Source organism: Sphaeramia orbicularis, chromosome 22 (genome assembly GCF_902148855.1).
Source record: "Sphaeramia orbicularis chromosome 22, fSphaOr1.1, whole genome shotgun sequence".
NCBI lineage: Eukaryota > Metazoa > Chordata > Actinopteri > Kurtiformes > Apogonidae > Sphaeramia > Sphaeramia orbicularis.
This window is the reverse complement of record NC_043978.1, coordinates 20,012,343-20,037,335: the sequence shown is the minus strand read 5'-3', so window position 1 is coordinate 20,037,335 and position 24,993 is coordinate 20,012,343. Positions and strand designations below refer to the sequence as shown.

General features: G+C 39.6%; 1 protein-coding gene across 3 annotated transcripts; it reads right to left on the bottom strand.

Annotated features, from left to right (window-relative positions):
* Nucleotides 1–75: 75 nt before the first annotated feature.
* On the bottom strand, nt 76–24,213 carry zfyve28 (zinc finger, FYVE domain containing 28). 3 transcript variants are annotated; one of them, XM_030127097.1, is made up of 14 exons: nt 23,832–24,213; nt 9,351–9,491; nt 6,857–6,994; nt 6,445–6,647; nt 6,250–6,339; nt 6,055–6,144; nt 5,867–5,968; nt 4,243–5,775; nt 3,082–3,177; nt 2,403–2,566; nt 2,185–2,301; nt 1,718–1,819; nt 1,486–1,589; nt 76–421 (listed from the first exon to the last, which is right to left on the bottom strand). In XM_030127097.1, the coding sequence occupies exons 1-14, from the start codon at nt 23,865–23,867 to the stop codon at nt 290–292; spliced, it is 3,048 nt and encodes a 1,015-aa protein (XP_029982957.1). In that variant the 5' UTR covers nt 23,868–24,213; the 3' UTR covers nt 76–289. The 3 variants fall into 3 exon arrangements, with proteins under 3 accessions (XP_029982957.1, XP_029982958.1, XP_029982959.1); XM_030127098.1 differs by lacking the exon at nt 3,082–3,177; XM_030127099.1 differs by lacking the exons at nt 9,351–9,491; nt 23,832–24,213 and adding an exon at nt 7,343–7,636.
* Nucleotides 24,214–24,993: the final 780 nt, after the last annotated feature.

The following is a 24,993-nucleotide window of genomic DNA, read 5'->3' as shown; positions in this document are numbered from 1 at the left end:
GTGAACCATTCGGGTGTGTTGGTGGACACAGAAATCTCACCCTTTGGTTCTCATTTAGGCACCAAGATCTTGGAGGCATCAAAAACCCGTCTAATCATCTCGGTGGCTGTTTCTGTTGTCTTGCTGCTCTGTCATCTATAATAGCCTATTTTCCAAGCCTTGCTTAGCGGGGATGATGACGGCCATTAAGATTTACCAGAGCAGTGTGGCATTTGCTTTATACACAGCCTTGGTCTGTTGCATATGTTCCTGTTGTGGCAGACTGTGGGCTTTTGGTGATAATCCGAGTTCAGATGCCAGCCTTGTCACTGTAGAAGGGCGTGACATGAAACATGTAGCAGTGTGTGCATACTCTGACGGGCTTCACTTGGCCATATCGGGGCAAAGGAGCAGAATGAGAGGAGCAGCGAGAGCAGAAGATCTGAAACGATACAATAACACAGACATTAAACAGTATACAGCATATAAGACACTATACAGACAATAACAACATGTCATCTGTTTAATCAAAATCACATTCATTTAGTGCTGGATGTTACAACAGTTTTAAAATACTCTAAGATTAGAAGCTTTCATGTACTACCATACTTTAGCAGAGATGGAAAACCAAAGATGAGTGTTTCAGTGGGTGGCACATGGATGTTAATGTTGTTCATCAATACAGATGACATAGAGGACTGAGCAGTGTATTGACAAGAAACATACCCTTGTGTTCTAAAGTTGTACCTGCTTAAAATTTTACAATATAGAGATTAATATAACAAATATTTTGTTTTCAAAAGAAAACACTGTTAAATTTGTTAGTCTGCAGTATAAAAATTGTTTATGTTCTGCAGTTATTTCATACAAACTGATTCGCTTATTTACTGTATTATATTGTGGAACATGCAAATAATAATTACAGTTTTTATTGAAGCTTTCATTGTATGTGATGCCAGGAGTACATCAACATGCTCCTCACAGTAGAATAGGTAACAAAGCTGCAATTTTGGATATAATTATTAGACCACCTGTGATGTTTCTGCTGAAATTCAATGTAAAACCTCTTCACTGCTGATAATTTTGTGTGAAATTCATCAGAGTTGTTAAATAATTGAAGCAATTTATAACAGACATGACAAAAACTATTTGGCCAACTTATCATGTGAATCTGCTACATGTGAGATTAAGACAATCCAAAGTTATGTACATCTCAAGCAACAGAAAAGAATTACGTGTTGAGGATGAGATGGAAAGGACAGTCAAAGCTGAGAGACCTAAGACACTTTATAACAAACTCCAGAAGAAACTGCAGTTCAACTCCACTAAGATGCACAAAGAGGAAGAAAAAGCAATTCAACACCATGTCACAGTGGTCTAAAGCCCCAGCCATGCAAAAAAAAAAAAAAAAAAAAAAAAAAGTGTGATACTTTCAGATACATTCAACTGCATCATGGAAAAATTCTGCCACTTGACCTCCTTTTGACTTTAACTGAGTAATTGTACCTTTCCACAGCTCCTACAGTGATGCTTCCTGCGAATGACGGTGAAGGGAGCTTTGCAGGCTATGCAAGAGTTACACGCTTCATCTGGGACCCAGTCAGGAGGGTCTGCACAGTTAAAATAAAAATATCATTTAGTGGAACACAAGGTGAGCCTAGCACCATGCGTGTTTGCTGCAGAGACAGGTGATAAAAAGGAACAGACTAATTGTGCTTCTGTCTGAGGATTTGCTGACCTTCGAACTGGCCTTCCCTTGCCTTGGCTGCCAATTCCGAAGAAGAAATAGTTTCCTGACAGAGAGCACAGTCCTCCAGCACTGCACTACGTAGAACAGGACCTGAGGGAAACCACAGACGGAAGAACTGAAGCTGGTGTACTGGGCATGATGGTCTTGTTTGGGGTAAAAACACTACTCCAGTCAGGCAGTGTGATCCTCAGCTTCTCAGAAATCAAAACATGAATGACTTTTAAAAAAGGTTGTGTGATTTTTATCTGTGTCTTCAATGAAAAACATAGATTGATTTTGTATTAAACAGATATTTTTAAACAGATTTAATAACGCCAAATATAGCAAAGAAGCCTGTGTAATTTTGTGTAAGGGTTTGTATTTCCAGAGATATTTATTCTTTCAGGAAGTTGTGTAATACAGGACCAAGGACAAGACAACATGACATGATTGCATGCATAAAACATGATTCTAACCTTTCTTTTGCTTTTCATTGTCTCCCTGCTCACACTTGGTTGCCATGACTTCAAAGAGAGTCTTAAGGATGCTGCGAAGGTCACTAGCATAGTTGGTCTGCAGCTGATCAGCGACGCCTGCATCACACAAAGTACAAAACCGATATCAGGCGAGGAGAGGGGAGGGGGAAAAACAGCGATGGAGGGGAAGGTGATGGAGTAAGTCAGACAGATTTTACCTGATATACAAACAAAGAGACGGTGAATGAGGTCACTGCTGCTGTGGAAGCGTGATCGGATCTTGTTCCTGGCCGCCAACTTGGCGTCTTGCAGAGCCTGCTGGATCTCCTGATGGTCTGGGTCTTCTGACATCCCTGAGCTAGGGGTCAGACTGCTGACAGGGCTGGAGGGAGTAGAGGGACAAACAAGGAATGACTGTCTTATTTTTATGCAGCTGTACAAACTAATCCATCTGCAATTAAGGTCAAACGAAAAAAAAAAGAAAAAAAAGCAACCCTTTTTCTAGATAGTTCCTTCAGATTAGATAATAACTGATACATCAATGCTCCTGAACAAGAGAGACTGCATTTCATTAAAGTAAATAAAATATAAATACCACTAAGCACTTTACAAATTGCTGTCATTATTGAATAGATGGACATTAATACTCCACAACATCTGTGTAATTCAATTTACAGTCTAATCTGGGAGGCATATTAATGATTTCATCTGTTGCCCATAAGGGGAGGAGTGACTGATGCATCAATCAGCTGCTGAATGCGAACAGAGGACAGATAATGACACAGGATATCATTTTATCTGCCACACAAGGAATACATTTCGGTTTCAACGAGCAAGTGAAAGATGAAACATACAATAATGCACATATGATGTACACATTCATGAGTGATTTGTTACCTGGGAGTGTAAGCACTGCTTGACAGACTACATGTGGTGACCGACACACTCTCACAGTCACTACCTGACACAGAGCTGTGGGGGGAGTTCTGAAAACTAAAAATAAGCAAAAAAAAAAAAAAGAAGTAGAAAAAAGAAGAATTACATAACAAAAAGCATGCAGGAGTACAGTTATGGCAAATTGAAAAGAATTTGATGAAAGCAACAGAGGAGGATGAAATATGGCGAAATAAAATACTAAAAGATATTGATGTGAAGCTCGTAAACCTCTTAAAGAAAGTTACTATTCAGAATTCAACCCAAAAGAATGTATAACATCTTCTATGCAAGCAAAGTGCTATAAGGAAGTAACACCCAGTTGCTGGCGGAGATGTGGAGAAGTAAAAGCCAACCTCACACATATATTCTTTTCTTGTCCAGTTTTGCAGTGTTATGGGATATGTGATGTTATGCATCCCATATTTCAGTGCACACTCATTTTAGGACCTGAGTAATTAGTACTTGGTCAAACACTGAGGCTGCTATCTCAGCAAACTGATAAGTATGTTTTAAAATGTTAAGAGTAGTGCCACTTAGGAAGATAACAAAAAATGGGCCAAAACCCACAGCATCTCATTTAAGTAAATGGAACGAAGCAATTAATGAAATTATAAAATGGAGATAATAAATTGTTCATGGTGAGATGCTAGAGGAAACTAAAACCAATACTGTACAAGACAACAGACTGTATACCTTCAGATTTTGACTGAGCCAGACCTGTGTGTGTGTGTGTGTATATATATATATATATATATATATATATATATATATATATATATATATATATATATATATATATATATATATATATATAGACACACACACTATTATTTATAATGAATAAATTACATTTTTCTTTCAATTTTATGCTTTCTTTTTCAATATTATTTTAGAACCAAAATTTTTCTAACTCAAATGTCTTAATAATTATTATTATGATTATGATTATTATTTTTACATTTTCCCGTTTCTTGAATTCCTTGGGTCACGTCAGGCTTTGGGAAAACACTGATCGGTATTTTTCACTGTTTTCTGACACCAGTAAACTGAAATCTAGGCAAATAACCAAGTGATTATTTGACATCAGCCCAGCCCAAATGATCATTAGTAATGACAGCGCACCTGGTGCTCTTCCTGCTGTCCTCTTTGGCATCTCTTTTTGAGTCTTTAGTTCCTGGTTTGTCCTTATCCTCCTCTTTGTCCCTCTGTTTGCCTCCACTGGCCTGATGTGTCTTTTCAGTCCTCTGTTGGTGGTTGCACAGGGGGATATCCCCTCCTCTACAGTCCTGAGAATGCAGATCAGGACCTGGAGACACCAACAGGCACTTCTGACAGAACTGCGCGTTTCCTTCATCTTCCAGAGGCTCAGCTGAGGAGCGAGACGACAGTGGAGTCAGTTGAGAGAGCTCACCCTTAGGCTCATGACCTTGAGGCGGCAGCCGGCAAGCAGAAGACTGGATAACAGAGCTGGGGGCGGCGGTCTTACAGTGTTTGTCCAATCCTAGATTGAGTCCTAACCCAAGTCCAGCGTTCTCAGTGGTGATAGCCTCCTCGTGGCCATCCTCACAGCTCCCACAGCAAACACAGGAGTTGAGAAGGCAGTGGGTGGCCACCAGGGGGCCACAGGGCTCAACATCAGATGGAGTGGGCTGCGGAAGCAGGAGCTTGTCCACAGTCAGTTCTGTTAAGCTAGGGGAGCGAGGGTTGAAGATGACTGTGGCAGACAGCTTCATCCCACCCATACGGTGGGCAATGACCTCCGCTGTTTCAGATGCGGTTCCTTCTAAACCCATCTCCCACCCGTTGGTGTAAGGCAGAGGTTCAGAGCCGGGCACGGAGGTGCAAGGAGGCCGCTTTGCAATAGGACCATGTGTGTTCTGGCTGCTTGGCTGTGGGTATGGCTGCTCTGAATGAGTCTCAGAGTACCACCCATTTTTAACAGAGTCTGACCGTGGGCCTGATTTCTGCTGTACAGGACCAGCAGACTCGGGTGCTTTGGAGGGTGAGGCCACACAAATACAGGCCTCTTTTGAGATGCTGGTGTTGCTTTCTCCTGCTGCATCCAGGTCCTCCATAAAGAAGACTCTATCCTCTTCTTCTACGTAAATACCAGTCCTTCCCCGACCCACCAGTAGCCTGCGGGGAGAGGCTTCAGTGCTGGAAGCCCCACTGGAGCTCCCTGCCTCTCTTCTTTGGGGGTTGTGGGCGGGTGACTGACCTTGGCTAGGAGGTGAGAGCAGAGTGGACATCTCGTCTCCAACGCGATACACCATCATGTTCAGCTGCTCCAATTCCTCCTCGTCATACTGCATAGAGCAGGCTAGCTCCGCCTCCTCTGCCTCCTCACACAGCAGTCCCTGCTCCTGCTCCTCCTCCCATCGCTCAGTTTCCACCTCCTCCCAGCCCTTCTCCACTTCTGCCAATTCCTCCTCCTGGCTGGGACAGACAAACAGAGCCAGATCTTCCTGCTCCCTCTCGCTCTCCCCTTTGGAAGTGTCATTAGCGGTGCTGCAGGATGAGTGATTCTCTTGGACCTGTGCTGGTGTGGTGCTGGTTGCCAGCCCTTGGCCTGTGGACATCTCCCCATCCTGGGATATGCAGAGGTTCCTCTCCAGTGTCATTAATTCCTCCTCAGTCAGGGTTTGCAGCAAATCTCTGGAAAATGATCAGAAGACTGTCATACATATGGGATTTCTAAAGCATCACAGGAAGAAAATTTGCAGTGTTTGAGATTCATAGACGGTACCTTATTTTCTTTAATAAAGTGCGAAAGGGCCGGAACAGCTCAGACATGTCTTCTGATTTTCGGTCTAAGTCTAGAGGTCCGTCTGAATACACAACCAGCCCACTAAAAAATGTTTAAAATTCTGTATGAGGCAGCGAAGGAGTAGGGAAGATGTGAGCGGAAGAATGGAGTGGACAGGCAACACTTACCACACAATGGCTAGTCTGGGAATTGTAAACATCAGTGCGGGTTCATAGTCATCGATCATGTCTTGTGTGAGATAGCCCAGCTTCAGGGCGCTAAAACAACAGCACAGAAGGAAAAACAAACCACAAAACCTTCACCACATTATCTATGCATTTTTTTTGTTATTTTTTAGATTGTTAGTCCCTGTGGAAACTTACCGCTCTACAGTTTCACAGAAGAGCACAATCACCTCCTGTTGTACATAGTATTCTTTGGGAGACTTCACAGGCACCATGGCTGACACATAACTGGCAGTGAAAGAAAGCGAAATGGTGATAGTCAGGGCCAAGTGTGAAGATGCTAAATATGGATTAATCTTGTGACTACAATTGAGCTATCTTGTCCTAGCTTACCTGAGCTCAAACTCAGCAAAAAGGCTGTCAAAATGTCGCAATGCGTCCTTCATGCGGTCTGTGTAAAAGTTGAGGTCTCTCAGGGCCTGGTCTCTAGTGATGTTGCGTACCTCCTCCAGGCTGCGAGTAAGGTCCTTAGCCAGGGGCCTCATAGCTATACTCTCTATCTCCCTGTTCATGATGATGGAGCCAGCTGCCAAACACTGCAGAGGAACATCACAGTACAAGCACATTATAAATTAACCTGCCTTTTGTAGAGGAATGAAGCAAAAATGTGATCAAAAGAGAAAGTATAGTTGCAGTAATTTCATTCAGAGCACATCTATTTATGACCAAATGCAGGTGTTCAAGCCATGTGAAAGGTTGTTTTCCTACAATGTACTGTATGTATATGCTGGAGGGAATACACTACCTCAGCCCCAAACCACAGCTGCCCTGCCAAGTTGTCATGACGAATCTCCTCTGGGAACTTGACGCAGAAGTCTCTGTTGGCCCGGTCGTTAGGGATACATTCATCCATGATCTGGTTGATAATGTTCAACACATTGTCCTGCAGATGAGACAGAAAACAAGAATAAGCAAATTAAAAGGAACTTATATCCTCTGTGTGTTTGCCAAACAAACTAATGGTGGTTAATAATCTATGATAAAATTGTGTCACCTCTTCAAGAAGGTCTTTTATATTACTTTGTTTAAAGACCATTGATTAGGAAGTGAATGAAAACAATTTGACAAGTACATGAAACCATTATGGCCCTCACGGCTACATTCTCCCTCAATAAAAACACTAAACTAAAGCCCATAATTCCAGCAGCGAAAATGCAGTGTCACACACAGCAAGAGCTAATCAAGAGCTTATGTGCCGCTGGCATGTACAACAGCCATAACAATGACTTACAATGAGCCTTTCACTCAACCGCAGCTGCACTGTGCACTGTAATCTTGTCAGGCACAGCATTGCGTCTTTCTCTGCTCGCCCTGAGGAAAAAGATTAAAAAGCTTTGAGAGAGAGAGCTTAACCACTGATTCTTTTATGGTTGTGTGCTGCGAGTGTGTCTTGGCCCAGGCCAAGTACCGCCACACTGTCTGTGGGCTTCTCTCAGCAGGGGACACCAGTGATAACCATCATTACTGTTAGTTCATCTCATCCAGGAGTTTTGACTCCAGTGTGATACCTGTTTCTGGCAAAAATATCCAACAAAAGACTGGCCAGCGGTCTTTTCTTCAGTTTATCTCTTACTTTTATCTCTTTTGATCCTTCTCCGCCTGTGTATGCCATCTAACTCAATCTTAAACATCATCTCACACACTCTTCCTTGCCTGTTCCAGCAGGCCACACTGTAAGAACAGTTGTGCCAACATTAAATGAGCAGCATGCCAGTAACCCCCACAGAGGCCCACAAATAAGAGCTGATAGCAGCAGTAGTAGGTCCAAGTGCAAAATTTTGGCTTGAGTGCACTTGCCTTCTATTCTTGGGGCCGCAGGGCTTTGGGGTATCACACTGTTTCATTCATTCTCTGAAACCTTTAAGGAGGCAAACCACTGAAAAGAATCCTCTCTGAACATTAAACATTTTCTCTACAACTTTCAGGATGAGAAAACCAGACTAATTTACAATTTCTACATGAATAAAATATTCCAGTTTTTATCTGAAAAAGAGAATATTCATAATAAGCTGTTTACATGGCCAATAAGAATAAATGTTTCACTAATATTTGCAATTACAAGCAGTAGCTCATACTCTGACTGATGTGAAATACCACAATTACATGTGGCCTATGGTTATGCCCTTTAAATAACTTAATTGTGAACCCTGAATCTTTCTTTCATTTTTTCAACCCCTACTTAAAAAGGTCTGCATTGCAATATTTGCTCATATCCAAAACCTGTTGATTTTACTAAAATTGAGTGTTTTTCAGCAACAGTAAACAGAAACAGTAAACCAGCCAGTGAAAAATAATGTAGAGAAAAGACAAAAGATGAAGAAACACATAAGAGACAAGGTGACAGCTTGAGAGGGATGGATGGAAGGAAAGACTGAACAGTTGGGGATCAAGTGATGACCTTATTAAGCCTTATTATTCTCCCTTGTGCCTTGGTGGCGAGGGGAGGCTAAGGCACCACAGGCCACATGACGACCTTCCACCACCTCCAGCTTTCTCAGCATGATGTAGCGTGGCAGCCATCACTCATACACAGCATCACAGCCCCTAAGCTCCTCTCAGCTCTGGCCACAAAAACACTGCATCATTCACCACGCGCAATTATTTTACCTGTGCACTTCTATATGAAGATTCTGACTTTGTTTCATTCAACAAAAGGATTTACTCGATACTACTACTGACTGAACAGACCAGTGGTTTTGCACAATCACTCCTTTAAGGGTGCAGCTTGACTTTCACCTAATTATTATGCAAATCATCAGCACTGATTTCAAAACCCACTTCTTGTTCCAAATACAACGTCTGTAGAAAGTGTAGATATAAAAACCCTTTGAACAGATGATTCATTTGTAATCATTAACTAACCCACATGACACACTGTGTATCATCAAAGTAAGATGAGTGTTTCTACTGGTTACTTCCAAACAAAGTAGACCTATCTCACCTTATCAGCCAATGTGCCTGATACAAGAAAACAGTCAGAGAATGTTTGGTAAGGCAATAGTCATATCACCATGCTTGTATTTGGAAACGGTGATAATGGCAATCTATTTTTACTTTCTAGGTCTAACTAAAGTCCAACTGGATGACTATGTGAATCCAATCCAAGCCAGGGATTTATTTAACTCCATTTTACTCTTTTATCATTTTTAACACCAATTCACATTAATAACGACATGAAAAGGATGGAGAAGTTAACGTTAAACCCTTCTGTATGAGTGTTTTGGCTTTTCCTGGCTGACCTGACAGGAGCGGAACTGGTTGACCAGCAGAGTACATCTCTGTGGGTCCTTCCTGCCATCGAGGCTGTCCAGCTCAGTGGCCACCTGGTTCAGTTCTTCATCGGCATAGTAGAACTGGGCCAGGAGCTGGGGGTCCGTCCGCTGCACAGAAACACAAGAAACAAGAAATTCATTTTCTGTTAACAGGGTGGTATAATCCAGCTGCTGATGGGAAACAATACATACAAAGCAATGCAAAAAATGTAGGCTAAATCAAAACTTTATTGGGTTTGACTTGTGACTATTCTGAAGAGCAAAATACACAGTCGGTGCTTGGTGACTTTCTAATTGTTTTGAGCAGGTCAATGCATGCAATAGTACGTTTTCTAGTTTGTGGTTTCTGCAGGTTTCAACATGTTAAATTAAAGACTTTTTAAGATCATTATGAAGACAGCATAAGACTTATCTCTGTTATCAGTGATCTCATATGACTTTCATAACACTTTGTTACTTCGAGATGTCGCCATTTCCCCACACACTAAAATAATAGCTCAAAAGATTTTTTTTTTTTAAAAATTGCTCATCTGGGATTGTACAGCAAGGTCTACATTCATTGACGTTACTACTTTGACTTAGATGTTCAACTCTACAGTTATCCAGTTAAAGTGCACATATGTGTATTACGTTTTCAGTAAACACAAAAGGGTTTACATTAGAGAATATCAGCTGATTAAATGGCCATAAGATTTTCCCTGTCCTAAACCATCGTTATTATAACAGCCTTTAAAAACCCAACATTGATTGACCTCTACTCATAAGCACTAAGAAGTAACTCTGTCATTTTCTGCTTGAAGGATGTGAACACTAAACCCATGGAAATCTAGTACGGTAGGAAAGCCAATAAAAGAGAGAGAGGACTACACAGAGAGATGTAGAGGGCAAAGTAGTAGAGCAGGAACATGACAGACTGCATAACACAGCAACATACTGACAATCTGTAGGGACAAAAATAAAATCAGGTAAGTAGGGCATTGTATAGGCCAGCGTGACAACAGACTGCTCTCCCATTTGCCGAGGTGTTCCGGTGATTTATGAGGAAAGCCTGGGCAGACGTGGATTGTACCAATAAACCATGCTACATGTACATGCGCAAAAGTAAATGATAAAAATATCATTAATCCTGACAAGAGGAGTTAACAAAGGTTAATATAGTGTGAAAGCTCCTCAGAACAGGAGGTGTAATTAGAGTGCTTGGCCCTGGTGGAGGATTTGTGTCATTATCTCCCACCGTGCTCCCCTCACTCCACTGTTGACGCACTCACATGCAAGGCAAGAAGCCCTGATGCAAAAACATATGTAAACCTAGTATTTCCTCAATGTGACTTATTGATGAAACGAAAATTTATGCAATTACAATATCACATAACAATCTGGATAATTTTATTTATTTTTTTTAATCTTTCATTGGAAAATGTGATATGTGGACACACACACGTGCACATCCTGGGGAGAGCTCACGTAGATCGAAAGGTTAATGGTTTTGAAAATAGCGACCACATGCCGACGTGCCTCATCACAAACCACAAGGACCCAATGACGGTACCAGGAGCTCAGCCGTTAAAAGGACAGCATGACTGTGCAGACTAGAAGGGATCACTACGCTGGTAAACAGCCTTGCTTGCCGGCCATGCGGCAACTGTCTGGAAGTGTTTTTTCATGGAGTCAAACTGAATAGTGGTATTTACCGAAATCTCTCGCAGGACCTTTCCCCTGAAGTTTGCAGTGTTTCCTGTTGCGTGATGCTCCCCCTGTGGGCCTTTGCTTCTCTCTGAATATGATACATGGTGCTGTTCCCTCACTCTCTCTCATTAATAATGAAACAAACAGCAAGGAGAAAACACAGAGATATAACCTACAGCTAGGATACTAGTCGCATTAGTACAGCAAGGGCGAAAAAAAATATTCTGCACATCTCAAGGTTTTCTGCAGGACTGAGATATGCCCCAGCACTAGACTCAATCCCAAAATATGTAAAACTGATGCAAGGGCTACATTCTGACTATTCTTCTGTCAAAGTTGCATTCACTGTTGTAAATGGAAAGTGGGGGTTTTCACTTGCTCACAGGTACCTCCAAATGATCTTTTTCTTCACAGCGAAAATCCCTCAGAAAAAACATTAATATTACTAAAACACATTCTGTTCATGCTTGTGAATTTTGATGACCTGCCATGTCTCCTTTACTCTTCTTGAGTCTCTATTAGAGCAGACAAATATAGCCAGTTTTTGCTAATTTCCCAAGTGTATTACATACATGATTGATAATATATTCAGTGAAAATGGGAATAGGCCAACATGATGTAGGGGAAAAGAAAGTGTAAAAAGATTTATCATTGCATCTGGAGTTATAATAAAAAGTATGGATGTGCATGATGATTATATGTGTGTAAATAGGGTAATTGTGAGTGAATTATTTGAATTATACTTGATTATAGAAAATGGTAATAGGACCATATAAGTATACACCTCTTTTGTTTTCTCACTTATTAATAACACATTCAAATAAATCTACTCTAATTGACTGCAAACTGTGTTTTCTGAATGTGTAGGTTAACAGGAAAATCCAAAGGAAATCCTGATTACATACAAGGATGCAGACAAACATGCACAAAACCAAACAATGAAATGTTTGTCTTAATCTAAACACTGAAAACACTGTTGAAAAAGGTGGCGATTGTCGTGAAATTGTGGTCAAAAGTTAAATTCAACTGAATTTTTCCCAACTACACCACAGTAGTGGTGATAGAAATGTCAAGATGACCAAACAGGAAACAGGAGTGGGAGACAGTGAAAGACCTTTTGCCAGCACCACAGAGTGGTAGCATTCATTTTGAGATTTCATATAGGCCATCGCTGACAGAGGAAGAAAAGAAGCATTTGAGACAGACACCATCCTATAGCCTCCTCCTGCTGCATTCCTCACACAAGAGGGAACATTCCTGCAGCACTGCATCATGGGGGAAAACTCAAAGGCTGGCAATGTTCACAACACGTTGATCTACTTCTAGACAGACATAAATAGTTACGCTGCTTGACTGACTATAATCATTTATCAAATTAAAAATAAAGAAAAAAATGACACCTACTCCCACTGATATGTATACGTTCTATCTCAATTTTGATATGAATCCATGTAATTTTTGACAACTTTCTGCCAAGCCAGCTCAAAATGTAAAACTTCAATTCAGCTAAAAATAAGCACAATTCCCCCACTGATAAAGCTGAGTGATGACATCATTGTAGCCTTAAAATAGAGACTTAGTTTGATCCAAATTGAAAACCTCAAATGTTATTTTTTACCTTGTTACATGGACAATGAGTCATTGATAACACTGGTTTCCTCTAAAAACCAAAAAAAGGCAGCCTGTCTGTTGAAACGAGTGCCTGTTTTTATCTCCTTACATAACTAGATTGGCAGAGAGCTGAAGTACTGCTGTGGTTATTTACTTTACATGTACAAAAACTAACAAACCAAAGCTCATTGAGGTTACATTAAAGAGAAGTTGGCCAATTATGAAATGAATACAACACAGAAAATGCTGAAATAACACAAACTGGGGAGAGAGACAGTGAGGAAATATCCCATCCCAACAGGGTGACTAAATTGTTTTAGGAAAGAAAGTTTGTGAACATCTGGGGATCTGACTCTGAACTTGCGAGTTGTGTCATCACGACCGATGACAGCTCTACCTTGCGTAAGTAAGGAAGTGATTCAGCAAATTCAGCTCTTGTCCCCTGTGGCGTTCAACTCTCCTGCTGTCAGTTGTCCTGCTTGCCCTGCCTTTGAGATGACTCTATCTATAGTGGTCACAAACCCATCATTTCAGACTATTAAAGTCCTTAAGTTCATCCAGACTGACAATTACTGTTCATCCCTTTCAACCAGCATCATTTTACACTGACTCAATATAAATTTCAAGTCTCCTTTAATATTAAACCAAAAAGCGGCGGTAACAATTTGATTCTTATTGAAATATGTTACTGAAAGTTACCTGCCATTGAATGATCAGTATTATCATCATCTGAGCTATCTTTCTCCTTGAGCTGCTCATTCTGGGCTTCATTTCCATTCAGGGATGGTGGAGTCTGTCAGCTTAATGCTTCACGAACGTCCACAGCATCGGGGCATGCACACTGAGCCCACTTAAGGGACTTATGAGAAACCCTGCCTCTGCCCTCCATACTCTATTCCAGGCTCAATTTGCTGCCTTCTGGCTGCTTTCCAAGGATCAGAGGCATATATTGTAGAGGGGAAACCAGTTCACTCGGCTTCATCCAGTCAGTTGGCAGACTGGCAAAAAAGCAGCCGGATACAGTTCATCACCTTATTTATTATTCAGGACTCAGCATAAAAGCCCTGGCAAGAGCGAGCCATTGTTTTGGTAACAAACAAAACACAAAAACTTCCTCAACCATTATTTATATTTTGTTTGGCAGCATCAAAAGTATAATACTTCTAAGAATGCTGTGTTATGCTGAAGCATTTGTGTCGAGTCATTCCTTTCATGTTCAGCTTACATCAGGACTTTGTTTTTCTCACCTCTGGGTTATTTTCTGTGGCTGCTGAGTTATAGATGTGCCCTTCCAAGCGTACACTCCATTGTCATCATTCTGGTCACATTTTAAGAGAATTTTCTATTAAATAAAAGCACAATGAAATAAATGGCCTGGATCAAAAATATTTCTGCAGATCAAATGTATTCTAACCAGCTGGAAGTTGATATGAAACCACAGCAGACTACAGATTTAACTCTGTTCATGACTCAGTGTATTAAGAGTGGTCTGCCCATCTGGACTGATGGAATAATCTGTGTGCCTATCTCTACTCCAAGGGCTGCCCTAATCTGGCATTCAGGACTGTGTGATGACCTGTGCATGTGCCGAGCACATGGTTTAACAGGACCGGCTGAGGTGACACAGGGGGGAGCAGAGGATTTAAATGACCACCAGGTGTGTCCAGGATCCCCTGATGATAGCGTGGTGCTGGCATGCAGGGACTCCACTCTTCAATATGATTTATGCAAGAAATAATCTGGTTATTCAATCATGGACATGATGTTAAACTGTAGCTTTACAGAGAGGTATATTTTAGGTTCACAAAATTAACAGCATGAAAGTTTTGAGTCCTAAAAAGTTGAAAAGATTTATGTAGATACCCATCTTGAAGGTCTTGTTCAGATTTTTTGCTTTTTAAAGTAAATTGCATTCAGCACAGTGCCATGTAAAAACAGCCCAGCTGATACATTTATCTCAGTTAAAGTCTATACTATATTCAGAAACTTTCACCCTGGCATCTGAAAGCCATTTCATACAAAGAGCTGAAAATTAGAAACATAATTCAACTCCATCAGAATCCTTTGACAAAAACAGTAATTTCACCTGGTGTTGGTGCCTCAATCAATGTATCTCACAAACCATTCAAGGTTTTAGTCAAAGGAGTCCAAAGCTGTCCCAATCACAAAGGGCTGTCTAGTGGCAAGGTTATGTGGTGAAAATATTCTGAATTATATGGCATTTACATTGATATTATTTTTTCCAAAGGACTTTACTAGGTGGTTAAAACAAATGTAGCTGCTGCCATGGCCACAAGTGTTATGCATATCGTCTATGCTGGTACTTCTACGCGTTTCTCCAAAACGGACTTCTGACCATGACCTACTCTATTTATTACACCGATGATGAATAACTACCTCATGTAACCTCACTTGACAATAATCTGAACATTTAATGCAACACAAAAGACACAATGCTGCCAACAGAAACTATAGTATACTAAAATATTTTACCAAACAAACCCACCTGTGTACATTCATAATCTCTATCTTTGGCTGTGGCCCACATATCCCCTCTGCACTGTTGAACAAGTGCATGACTCATTCAGTCTAATTCTGTCTACATACCATTCAAGAGTGACTGAGGACAGACGCTGCCCAGGCCGTCCTCATGTACATGCAATGACAGACATGGACTGAGACGTCCACAGTGTGTACATAGCGTTGTGTGTTTGTGTCCATACAAATCTGTCCTTTCTACAGGGCTCTATTTAGCATAGAGAGACCACAGCTGAAGTTTCTGTAAAAGACTTCTGTTTGAAAACAGGTACTCATATTATCTACATCATACCTCCAGTACACATTTCCATTCATCTTCATCAGCTTGGTTTTGCTTTTTTTTCTTTCCATTTTGACAATTATTTATTATTTTTACCATCCCAACGTTCTGATACAGTTATGAAGAAACACTAGCATATGAGAGCTGCTAAAGAGCGACATCATCTCATCTTATCTCGTGCCAACTGTAAGCAAGGCCAAAATCTAATCCCAAAAATACAAGCCTACTGTTCTCCTCCTCTCTTCATTTCCCTGCCGCTCTCCCCTGCTGGTAAGACAGATCCTAGAGCAGGAGGGGTGGCGTTGCATTTGCTAGCTTTTCCAGCACAGTCACACTCATAACAATATAGATAAAGGACACCTTGAGTTCACACTTCCATGTTTATCATTGGTGACAAATGAAGCGTGGAATTTTAAAAACATTTGGTCAGAGAGGGGAAACTGTGTAGAAAATGAGCGTAACCTCTCAGTCGATATATCAGAACTAACCGATCTGTGGTACCTTTAAATCTCCGTCTTCTTTCACAGCTACTTTTCTTCAATCATTGCTTCCCCACACCTACGACGGTGGGTCCTGATTCCCTCATCCTGCAATGAATTTAAAAAAGGCCTTCAATCGCTTGGCCTGTCGAGATCTGCACTGGGGTCAGCTCTCTAAATCCAGCAGCTGACATCAAATCAATTACCACATGGCTTGTGGGTAAGCAAAACGGGACATCCACATAGAACTCCAGAAACAGGACTAAATATGAAGCAAGGCTGGTCACTGCTCAGCAGTTTGTTGTCATTCTCTCTTCCACTGACTCCATGCCAACTGTGCAGAACCCACTCTGTGGAAAAAAAAAAAAAAACGCCCCTAATTGCTTTGCCTGTTCTCAGTACTCCCACTTGCATGTTAGCAATACTCACAAACAAACAGCATGGTGATAAATGACAAATGAAGGGAAAGAGCAGGTGAGGTAAATGTAAACAGCGGCAGACAGTACTAGCCTATAGCTGAGACGGTCATACTCTGCCAAAGAAGATGAATCTTTACAAAGGAAAGCATCAGCTGTGATTCAGTGCTTCTTATGTGATTCAATGCTTCTCATGATCCATGACAAAATATTCCAACAAAGAAGGATAATCTCGGGAAAACTGAATCTTAGCTTCACACATAGATTTCTGGGCTAAGAATTAAGTGAAACATTTTTCACATGGCGAATTAACGACTCAAAATAAAGCTTTAAATTGGATTTTAAAGAATTCAGCTTCATACTATGTGTCAAATGGGGATTTTTATTTTCAAACTTTGGGTCAGAAACAGAGTGGATAAGTATACTGATCATGATATGCAATGTCCTTAGTTCAGGAATCGTTGATGCATGTCTTCCCCATCATTTTATCTTTGTTTCCTGTCATCTCTCTCCTCTCTTTCTCCTGACAAAAGAAGGGAGAAAATTCAGATTCCCAAAGTGCAATCCGTAGAACTGTATTATATATACAATTAATTTGATTAATCAAACTCTTGCTCTCTGAAAATCGTGAAGAATGACTACATTTCAAAACCACCTCTTAAGACCTTCAATGCTCAACAAATTTTTCAAATGTAACCTGTTTGCTTCTTTTAACATATTGTGAATGTGCCTCTGCAGACATATATAGGATATAGTTTTTGTTATGAAACAATATTTTTCAATCATGTTTTGTCCTCAGTTCATAAAGTTAGAAAATGAGCCATTAAAATTGTCCATTACATTAAGAAAAAAAAAAAGATTGCATTTTTTTTGGCCATATCACACCTCCAGCAATTTGTAACAAGTAAAGAAGTTTACTTGTATTAATTACTTTTACAGCCATTTCAGAAAAAAAGAGCACTTTACCTGACTATCTCTGTCTCATTTGTCAACATAAATAACTAGAAAAGCACTCTGAGAGCGCAGACCTCCGCCAAGGCAGATCAGTCCCCCCCCCCCCCCCCCGATCACCACCAAAATTTAATCATTTGTTCTTTGTGCTAGTATCAACATTTCCTGAAATTTTCATCCAAATCCATCCATAAGTTTTTGAGTTACCTTGCACACAGACAGACAGACTAACGTCGGCAAAAACATAACCTCCTTGGCAGATGTAATAACAGTCTGTACACAGATTTCAATGTGTAGGTTCAGGGCTGCTTTTCTGTGAAAATCCTTACATTAGCTCCTAAGCACCTAAATGCCTCTCTTCTGCTCCTCTACAGTTGCATCATGTAACACTAGATACTGTGTTCAGAGAAATGGAGTTTGCCAATATCAGCAAAAGAACAGCATCCAGCAAAACACAGACTCAAACAGGGTGGTACATACTTCAAAAAAGAATATGTCTCTGGATCTATCAGATCTTTTGCAGTTTCAAAATGTGAAAACCAGTGCTCTATATAATACCGTATTGCATGTTTAGCATTTTTTTTGTTCAGAAACAATAGAAAGAGATGGGGAATCATGAAGAAGAAAGGGATTTGATGCTGCATCCCCCATTTCCACATACATTCTACAAAGACTTACTTATAAGAATAACAAAGATATTTCTGATGTTTTAACTATGTCATCACCACCTCTGCAAAGACTTCTCTTAGAAATCAAATTCAACTACTTACGCATCTTAAACAGGGCCCACACAGCTGGCAGCAGTGAAAATACTGAGTGAATGATAAGTAAATATGTGTTGCTTTGTCGAATCCATCAGCTGTCAATGTGTCTGGTAATCTTTCTGACAGTGAACACACGCCTCACTAAAGCATCTTTTATGGTGGCCAGAAAATGATTTATAACTGTGGTAAATACTTAACGTGCCATGTCATTTTTCATTAACTTGTGCGCTTGTGATTTCACAACATTGTACCACATGACAAACAGACACACACAATGAATCCACTATGACCTTTAATTATTAAAAATATGAAGAATAATTTGCAGCTGGTTTGTATATAGTGCAGACTATGTACAGTATATCTTGTCTGAATACATCTTTAATGCATTAGATATTTTACAGGTTCAGCTCCCAGTGTGGATTAAATGCTCTACACATGCTTTTTTCTGCAGAATTACTTATGCATACAACTGAATTAGGACTTCTATGGAAAAACCCATTTATTGCAGTTTGTTACACTAATGGTCTTTTATGTCTGTACAATAAAGGTAAAGCTACATTTTGCCATTTTAATAATTCAGACTCAGTATGACCTGTTTTTATGTGGACACACTGAATGTAAAAAGAAAAGGGTTCCAGGCAAAAGATAAACCCCTTCCCTCAGAATGTGGAAATAAAAAACACAGACAACTTTATGTTCAACCCATTTCTTATCCTTATGCATCACTGTATTTCATCAATATTTGTCCCAGATCTGGAATCAGTGAACTATGAGGTGTTGAAAGCTCTTATCAAAGTAATCGAGTGTTGGTGTTACATACTGTATACTTGCTAATGGGCTACACTGTTACAAACTGATATCTACTTGACATTTAGATAAGGGGAACTACAGAAAGTATCAGCTCCCCACGCAGTAAACTATCTGATGGAGGAAGAGGGGAAACAAAGCCAAATTAGTAGCATCCAGCAGATGAAGGTGAGTACAGCCGGCCTGTTGCGAGTTGTGAGCCCGTCACACTGACAGATGAGGTTGTGTAGAGCTGAAGGTCAGCTCCTGAATGCCTGATGGAATAACAAGTGAGACAGGAACAGAGGAACATTGGATACGACCAAATGCACTGCTTTAGCCTCCTGACATCTCTCTCTCAGCATCAATCATGAGCCAATTTTGCTGTTGATAAATATGAGGTAAAGGGAGACTCTGACCACTGTGTTATATGAAAAACCAGAGCCAAGCCTCAGCTTTGTCTGTGACTAGTGATGTCAAGCAGGTTGTCAACAAACATGGAGGAATTATTAATCATCACTGATGGGGCGTTTTATAACTATTGGTAATTTAAGAAGTTGGTGCCAATAGGGGCTGATAGCTGATATAAGGCCAATAAACTGGTATACAAGGGAAAATTAGTTCAGTAGATAAAAATCACTGCCATGTACACTTCTTTGTGGTTACACTGATGTTTCAGATTTATTGATTAAATGTAGGCTACTAATTTACAGATGGATTTCTTTGACTTAGGGGTTTCAGCTCAAAGGTTATCCAGAGACTAATACAGGAAAAGATATTTAATTTCAGAAAAAAACTCCACTATCAGTCAATCTCTATTTTTTTTTTTATAAATACATATATGCTAAAAGCTTTCCCCAGCAGTCGAGAGTCAAAAGTCAACTTAGGACTGGGCTATAACTTACATCAAATTAATTCCATGAAATCAAGCTTTTGCTGCCAAAAAAATTACAAAAATGCTTATATCTCAACATCTAGATCAGAATCTCAATTTTTATTCAACAAATTTCAAAATGCAGTGTGTTTGTATCAATATATCTCTCACTTCCTACCACTGGTGTCTTATTTTACTTTATATTAACTTTATTTTGCAGCAAATAATGCACACAGATATGATCACAAGTGCTGCTTTTTTGTTATTGTTGTTTATTGATAGTTTATTGATTGGTATAAATTGCAGAATTATTTACAATTTGTGTAGAGTATGTTGTAAATTTTTACATTTTATTTGTGTATTTGGGAATGAGTTATTACAATGTTCTTGGTGATGGTATATTGTTTATTTTCTTTTGGATGCTCTATAGTCAGTAACGTAGGCGGGCAGAGTGGGAAGTAGGAGCATGGAGCCACAGAAGGGTTTTTGACCTTTCTCTGTCTTGTTTGGCTTGTTTATTTAGTTATAGTCACTCTGCTTGTTTTTTCTCAATGTTTCATGAATGACATTTGAGTTCAGTAAACAAAACACAAAGCAATTATTCTACTGTTGTGGATTCCTCTTATTTTTCACAGCTTGGAGATTCTCAGAGGGAGTTGATGGAGCGTCAGGCTTCATTCATTAAAATCCTACAATTCGTGCTGCACAAATATGGCATGTGAAATATGTTTTGTCTTGTGTTAATGAAGCAAAAAAAAAAAAAAAATCAATCTACACCATCCACTAATTTCATGACAATGAAAAAGTATTGATTTATTTTTTATCCCTGCTGTCCAGCCCTAAGGCAACTCATGAGCAAGTCAAAGAAGTATGGAATCTGCTGGGATATGTTCATTACTAACAGTTAACCATTCATGCAAAACCTGCTAGACCAGTTTAAGGGGCTAGAAGGAATGCAAAAAGCTCTCAGCTCACTGCGCTGCACCCATACTTTGGGTTAGTTAACTACTATAACTTTTCCCTTACAGGCGAAACTCCAGTCTTAAACATTCGTCTTTCTCCAGAAGTCGGCTCTTTGATGACAGTCAGGCAGAATAGACAGGTACATTATGTGCCGCACAGAGCTGCACACCACTCTCTAACGCACCGGGAAAAGGGATTGTGTAGCAGGGGCAGAAGAAAGTCCTCCTCAGCGGGACTTATCTAGGGAGGTAAAGAGCCGCTCTGGAAATATCAATAGCTCTGCTTCAGTCAAGGGAACATGCTGATTCAACACTTTTCTATCTCCAGGAGAACATAGTTCAATAATAAACAGCTTACTGTTGATGCAAAATAACAATGCTACACAGTATTCAACAATAAATGCCAGAGAGGGCACAGATTTAATGGACAGAGAAATATTCTCTCTGTGAGCAGAAAAGAATTTGTCAACATAGCTGCTGTTCAGCCGCAGAAACATAAAATGATCTAAAACTTCCTTTACAAAAGTCGTCTTAACATACCGATTGGCATAATCACCACAGGTTTTAACTTTTCTGTCTGCTCCTTGAAATCGGAATTCGTCATCCGAAACACACAGACTTATGTGTAATTCTGTTAATTCCTACCAAGGCCATGATTTAGCAGAAAAAGCCGTGATGTAATAGCTCAGCACTTCAGAGGCAGTACTCATTCATGAATGTGACAATACGCTGGTGAACCCCGACACTTAGGCCTAACCCCAACAATGGGCCGCAGAATGCTGTGACAGCAAACGTGGTCAACAGAGGAAAGAGGAATGACGCAGGTGTGTGTATGTGGTGAAGAGTAGGAGGATAATATATCATTAGAGGTATTTTATTTTGGCTCTGAATGACATTACTGTTGCAATAACCCCAATTACTGTTGCGAACAGCCAAGCTCTTGGATTCAACATCTTCAACATCCTCTGTAACAGCTCTGAATCACCATTGTCTAATGTCAGTTACATTTATTAGCAAAACTTAAACGTAGTTCAAAGAAACAGCAAAGGCGTGTTTAAAATATATAGATTTCAAGATATGTTTAACATGTATATTTTCCACCATGAGAACAAAAAGCTACTTTCTAAAGATCAAACCTTTACAGCAGTTACAACACAAGGTCAGCCAAAGAACTCAAAGAAAACACTGTATTAACACAGTCTAATGTGTGTTCTTTTTTTTTAAAATAAAACTTATACTTTCAATCAGAATAAAGTGTCTCTGAAACCCTGACTTGTAAGTGTCTGATGTCACTTTTAGAAGCAAAACTTAAATGTACAAGAAACACCGCACTACACCAAAATAATAACTTGTTTAAGATGTTTTCTGTTTATTTTCTGCCATGAAAAGGAAGATTAAACATTTACAGCAGTTACAACACAGCCAAATTACTGAGGAAACACTACATTAAAGCACACTAATGTGTTATTTAGCCCTGCTCTGTTCTGTACTTTGTACCATTTGGATTGGAGTAAAGAATTCAACACTTTTAAAATAAAAGTCTGACTTTTAATCACAGAATGGATTTCTTTTTTAAGCATCCATGCTGACAAACAACACCACATTAGAATCTATGTAGTAGTACAAGTGGTGTGCAAAAGCAGTTTTCACCATGAATAGAAAACTTTCAATAAGAGCCTATGAGTTATAAAGGCAGAAGAGTATGTATAGGCAGTAAACCTGTGTTAAATATTACAACATCTAAACCTTAGAGTTACTCTCCAGCTGCAGACCAGGTGGGTTTTCTCAGTCCAAACTGGTCCTTCACACAATCTCTGGCTCTCTTGTGAAACTTTAAGATATATCGATTACCCATGGTACATAAAACACACACCATGATTGGTAAACTGCCTCAGATTACTAAGGATTTGTAACAATGCAATCACCTGCATTGGATGGTTTATAATTTCTCTACATATAGCCTAAAGGTTAACAAAAATGTCCCCTTCCACAGAGGAATATTCACATTCAGTTCGCCTGAAAAGTGCTGCAGTTGGCATATATTAAACTGTTCATTTAACAAGGCAACCAAGCTTTCAATATATCCTCTGCTGTGTCAGCCACATGGAGCTTGATTTAAGAATCACAGCACATCTATTACCCGCTCACTTACAAAGTCATGATTTTACCTACAAACAGTGTGTTTTGGGCCAAGAAGCAGATGAAATTCAGCCTTTTAATTAGAAATGCACAGATACATTGGCTGATATTAGCCTTGGTGACTGAAACAAGATATCACTTCACCGAATGTCAACGGTTGATATTTACGTGCTGTGTTCATGATTTATTGTATGATTGATTCATCACACTATCATTATTCTCATTCAATGATGGTGTGATGAAGGACTTAAAAACTCAACAGTTTTGTTTGTTTTGTTATTTTTACGATGAAGTTGTCTTTGAGCTCTGATACAAAATGGGGGAAAAGTAGAGACAAAACCAAAATAAACTCACTGAAAATTATATCAGTACTGGAAGTGACTAGTGGCTGAGAATATAATTGGTGTATACCTACTTTTAATAGACCCGTATTGTCTGTGGTAATATTTTATGTAAACAAATGTTCAGATCCATCGCCATTCTTTAAAAAAAAAAATTAAATTAAAGGCACATTTAGTAGTATAAGCTATACATCAATATTTTGTTTAGAATGCTTTAAGTGCTTTTATTATGATTTTTTTTAAATCACCATAGACGTTCTGACTTCATTAAAAACATTGATATTGCTGCTGTTGCTGTATCAGCATTAGTTGCTGATAACATATAAAAATAAGGAAACCATCTAACTAATTTTAATGACAATGTCAACTGAGGACAGCTCCAAGTTAGTCCATAAAATAAGGATTTATTGCCAGGCTCTGACATTATTATCCCAGACTAGTGCTTGAAAACAAAAGCATCAACAACAACAAAGGGGCAGATGCTGGTTAATACAGTGAAACATCAGGAACGAGGCTAACGTTAGCAGATGTATGCCAGGCTATGAAGTAATAGCTAGCGACCAAGACTGCTAGCTGTGGTTAAAAATCACTGACACAAGGCGTGAATTGAATATAACTTACCTTGGGCTTGTACAGCCACTTTCGAAAGCGGTTCATCGTTACCTCGCCACCTTCCTTTGTCACCAACACCTCCTCTCCTCGCCCGTACCTGTGTGTCTGACAGTACCAGCGGCTGGGTGCTAAAGCTAAGCTAACAGCGGTGGCTTCCAAAACGGAAAACGAACAAAACACAGCGCGCGCTAAGTTGTCCTGGATGCTACGACGCGGGTGTGATAACGCACAAAGGAGGTATTCGACAGCGACGACTTATTTCCATCTTCCCCCGATCCCGAGGTGTGCTGGCTGACTGGCTCGCTGGCTGTCTCCCCCGCCCGGCCACTTTGTAAGTCCCGACGATACAGACAAGCGGAGCAGTGACGGCTCTGCTGCTGCTCTCTGCCCCTCTAACGCTACTCGATGACAGTCACGTTGACAACATTCACCTCCCACTTTCCCAGGAAGTGATGCCTTCATGGGCTGCTCACAAATACCGTGCATCCCACAGTCATGACCGGGAATAGCAGCGAGACAGCTCACTTTAAGAATTCTGGGTAACACTTGAACCGGATAGTCCACCCACAGAGACTTGCAATATATTTTATTGTTAGTTTATAGCAATAAATAGTACATAACATAATTCATACACATATACGCATAGACAGGGGATTATCAGAGGAACAAAATATCAATCAAAATAATACAGAAGTGGACACAAATATATAAGTCAATACGACATACCGGCAAAACTAAAGACACACAGATTATAGACAGTCTCATTAACAATGTCATGAATGGTTTCCACACTTTAAAGTAAAGGTTTTATAAGTTACATTTGAAAAACAAACAAACAAACAAACAAACAAACAAAAACAGGGGTCCATCACAGCAATAGAAAGCATCTAATTAAATTAAACTATCTTCTAAAATTCTAAAACCCCAACTTATTACACACAGCAATAATAATACTAATACTAATACTACTACTACTACTACTATTAATAATAATAATAATAATAATAATAATAATAATAATAATTATTATTATTATTATTATTATTATTATTATTATCATTATCATTATCATTATCATTATCATTATTATTATTATAGAGCCTGCTTTTGACAGGAAGAAAAAGCCCTTGGTAAACAATCTTGTTGAATAAATTCCATATTCTTTAAAAAA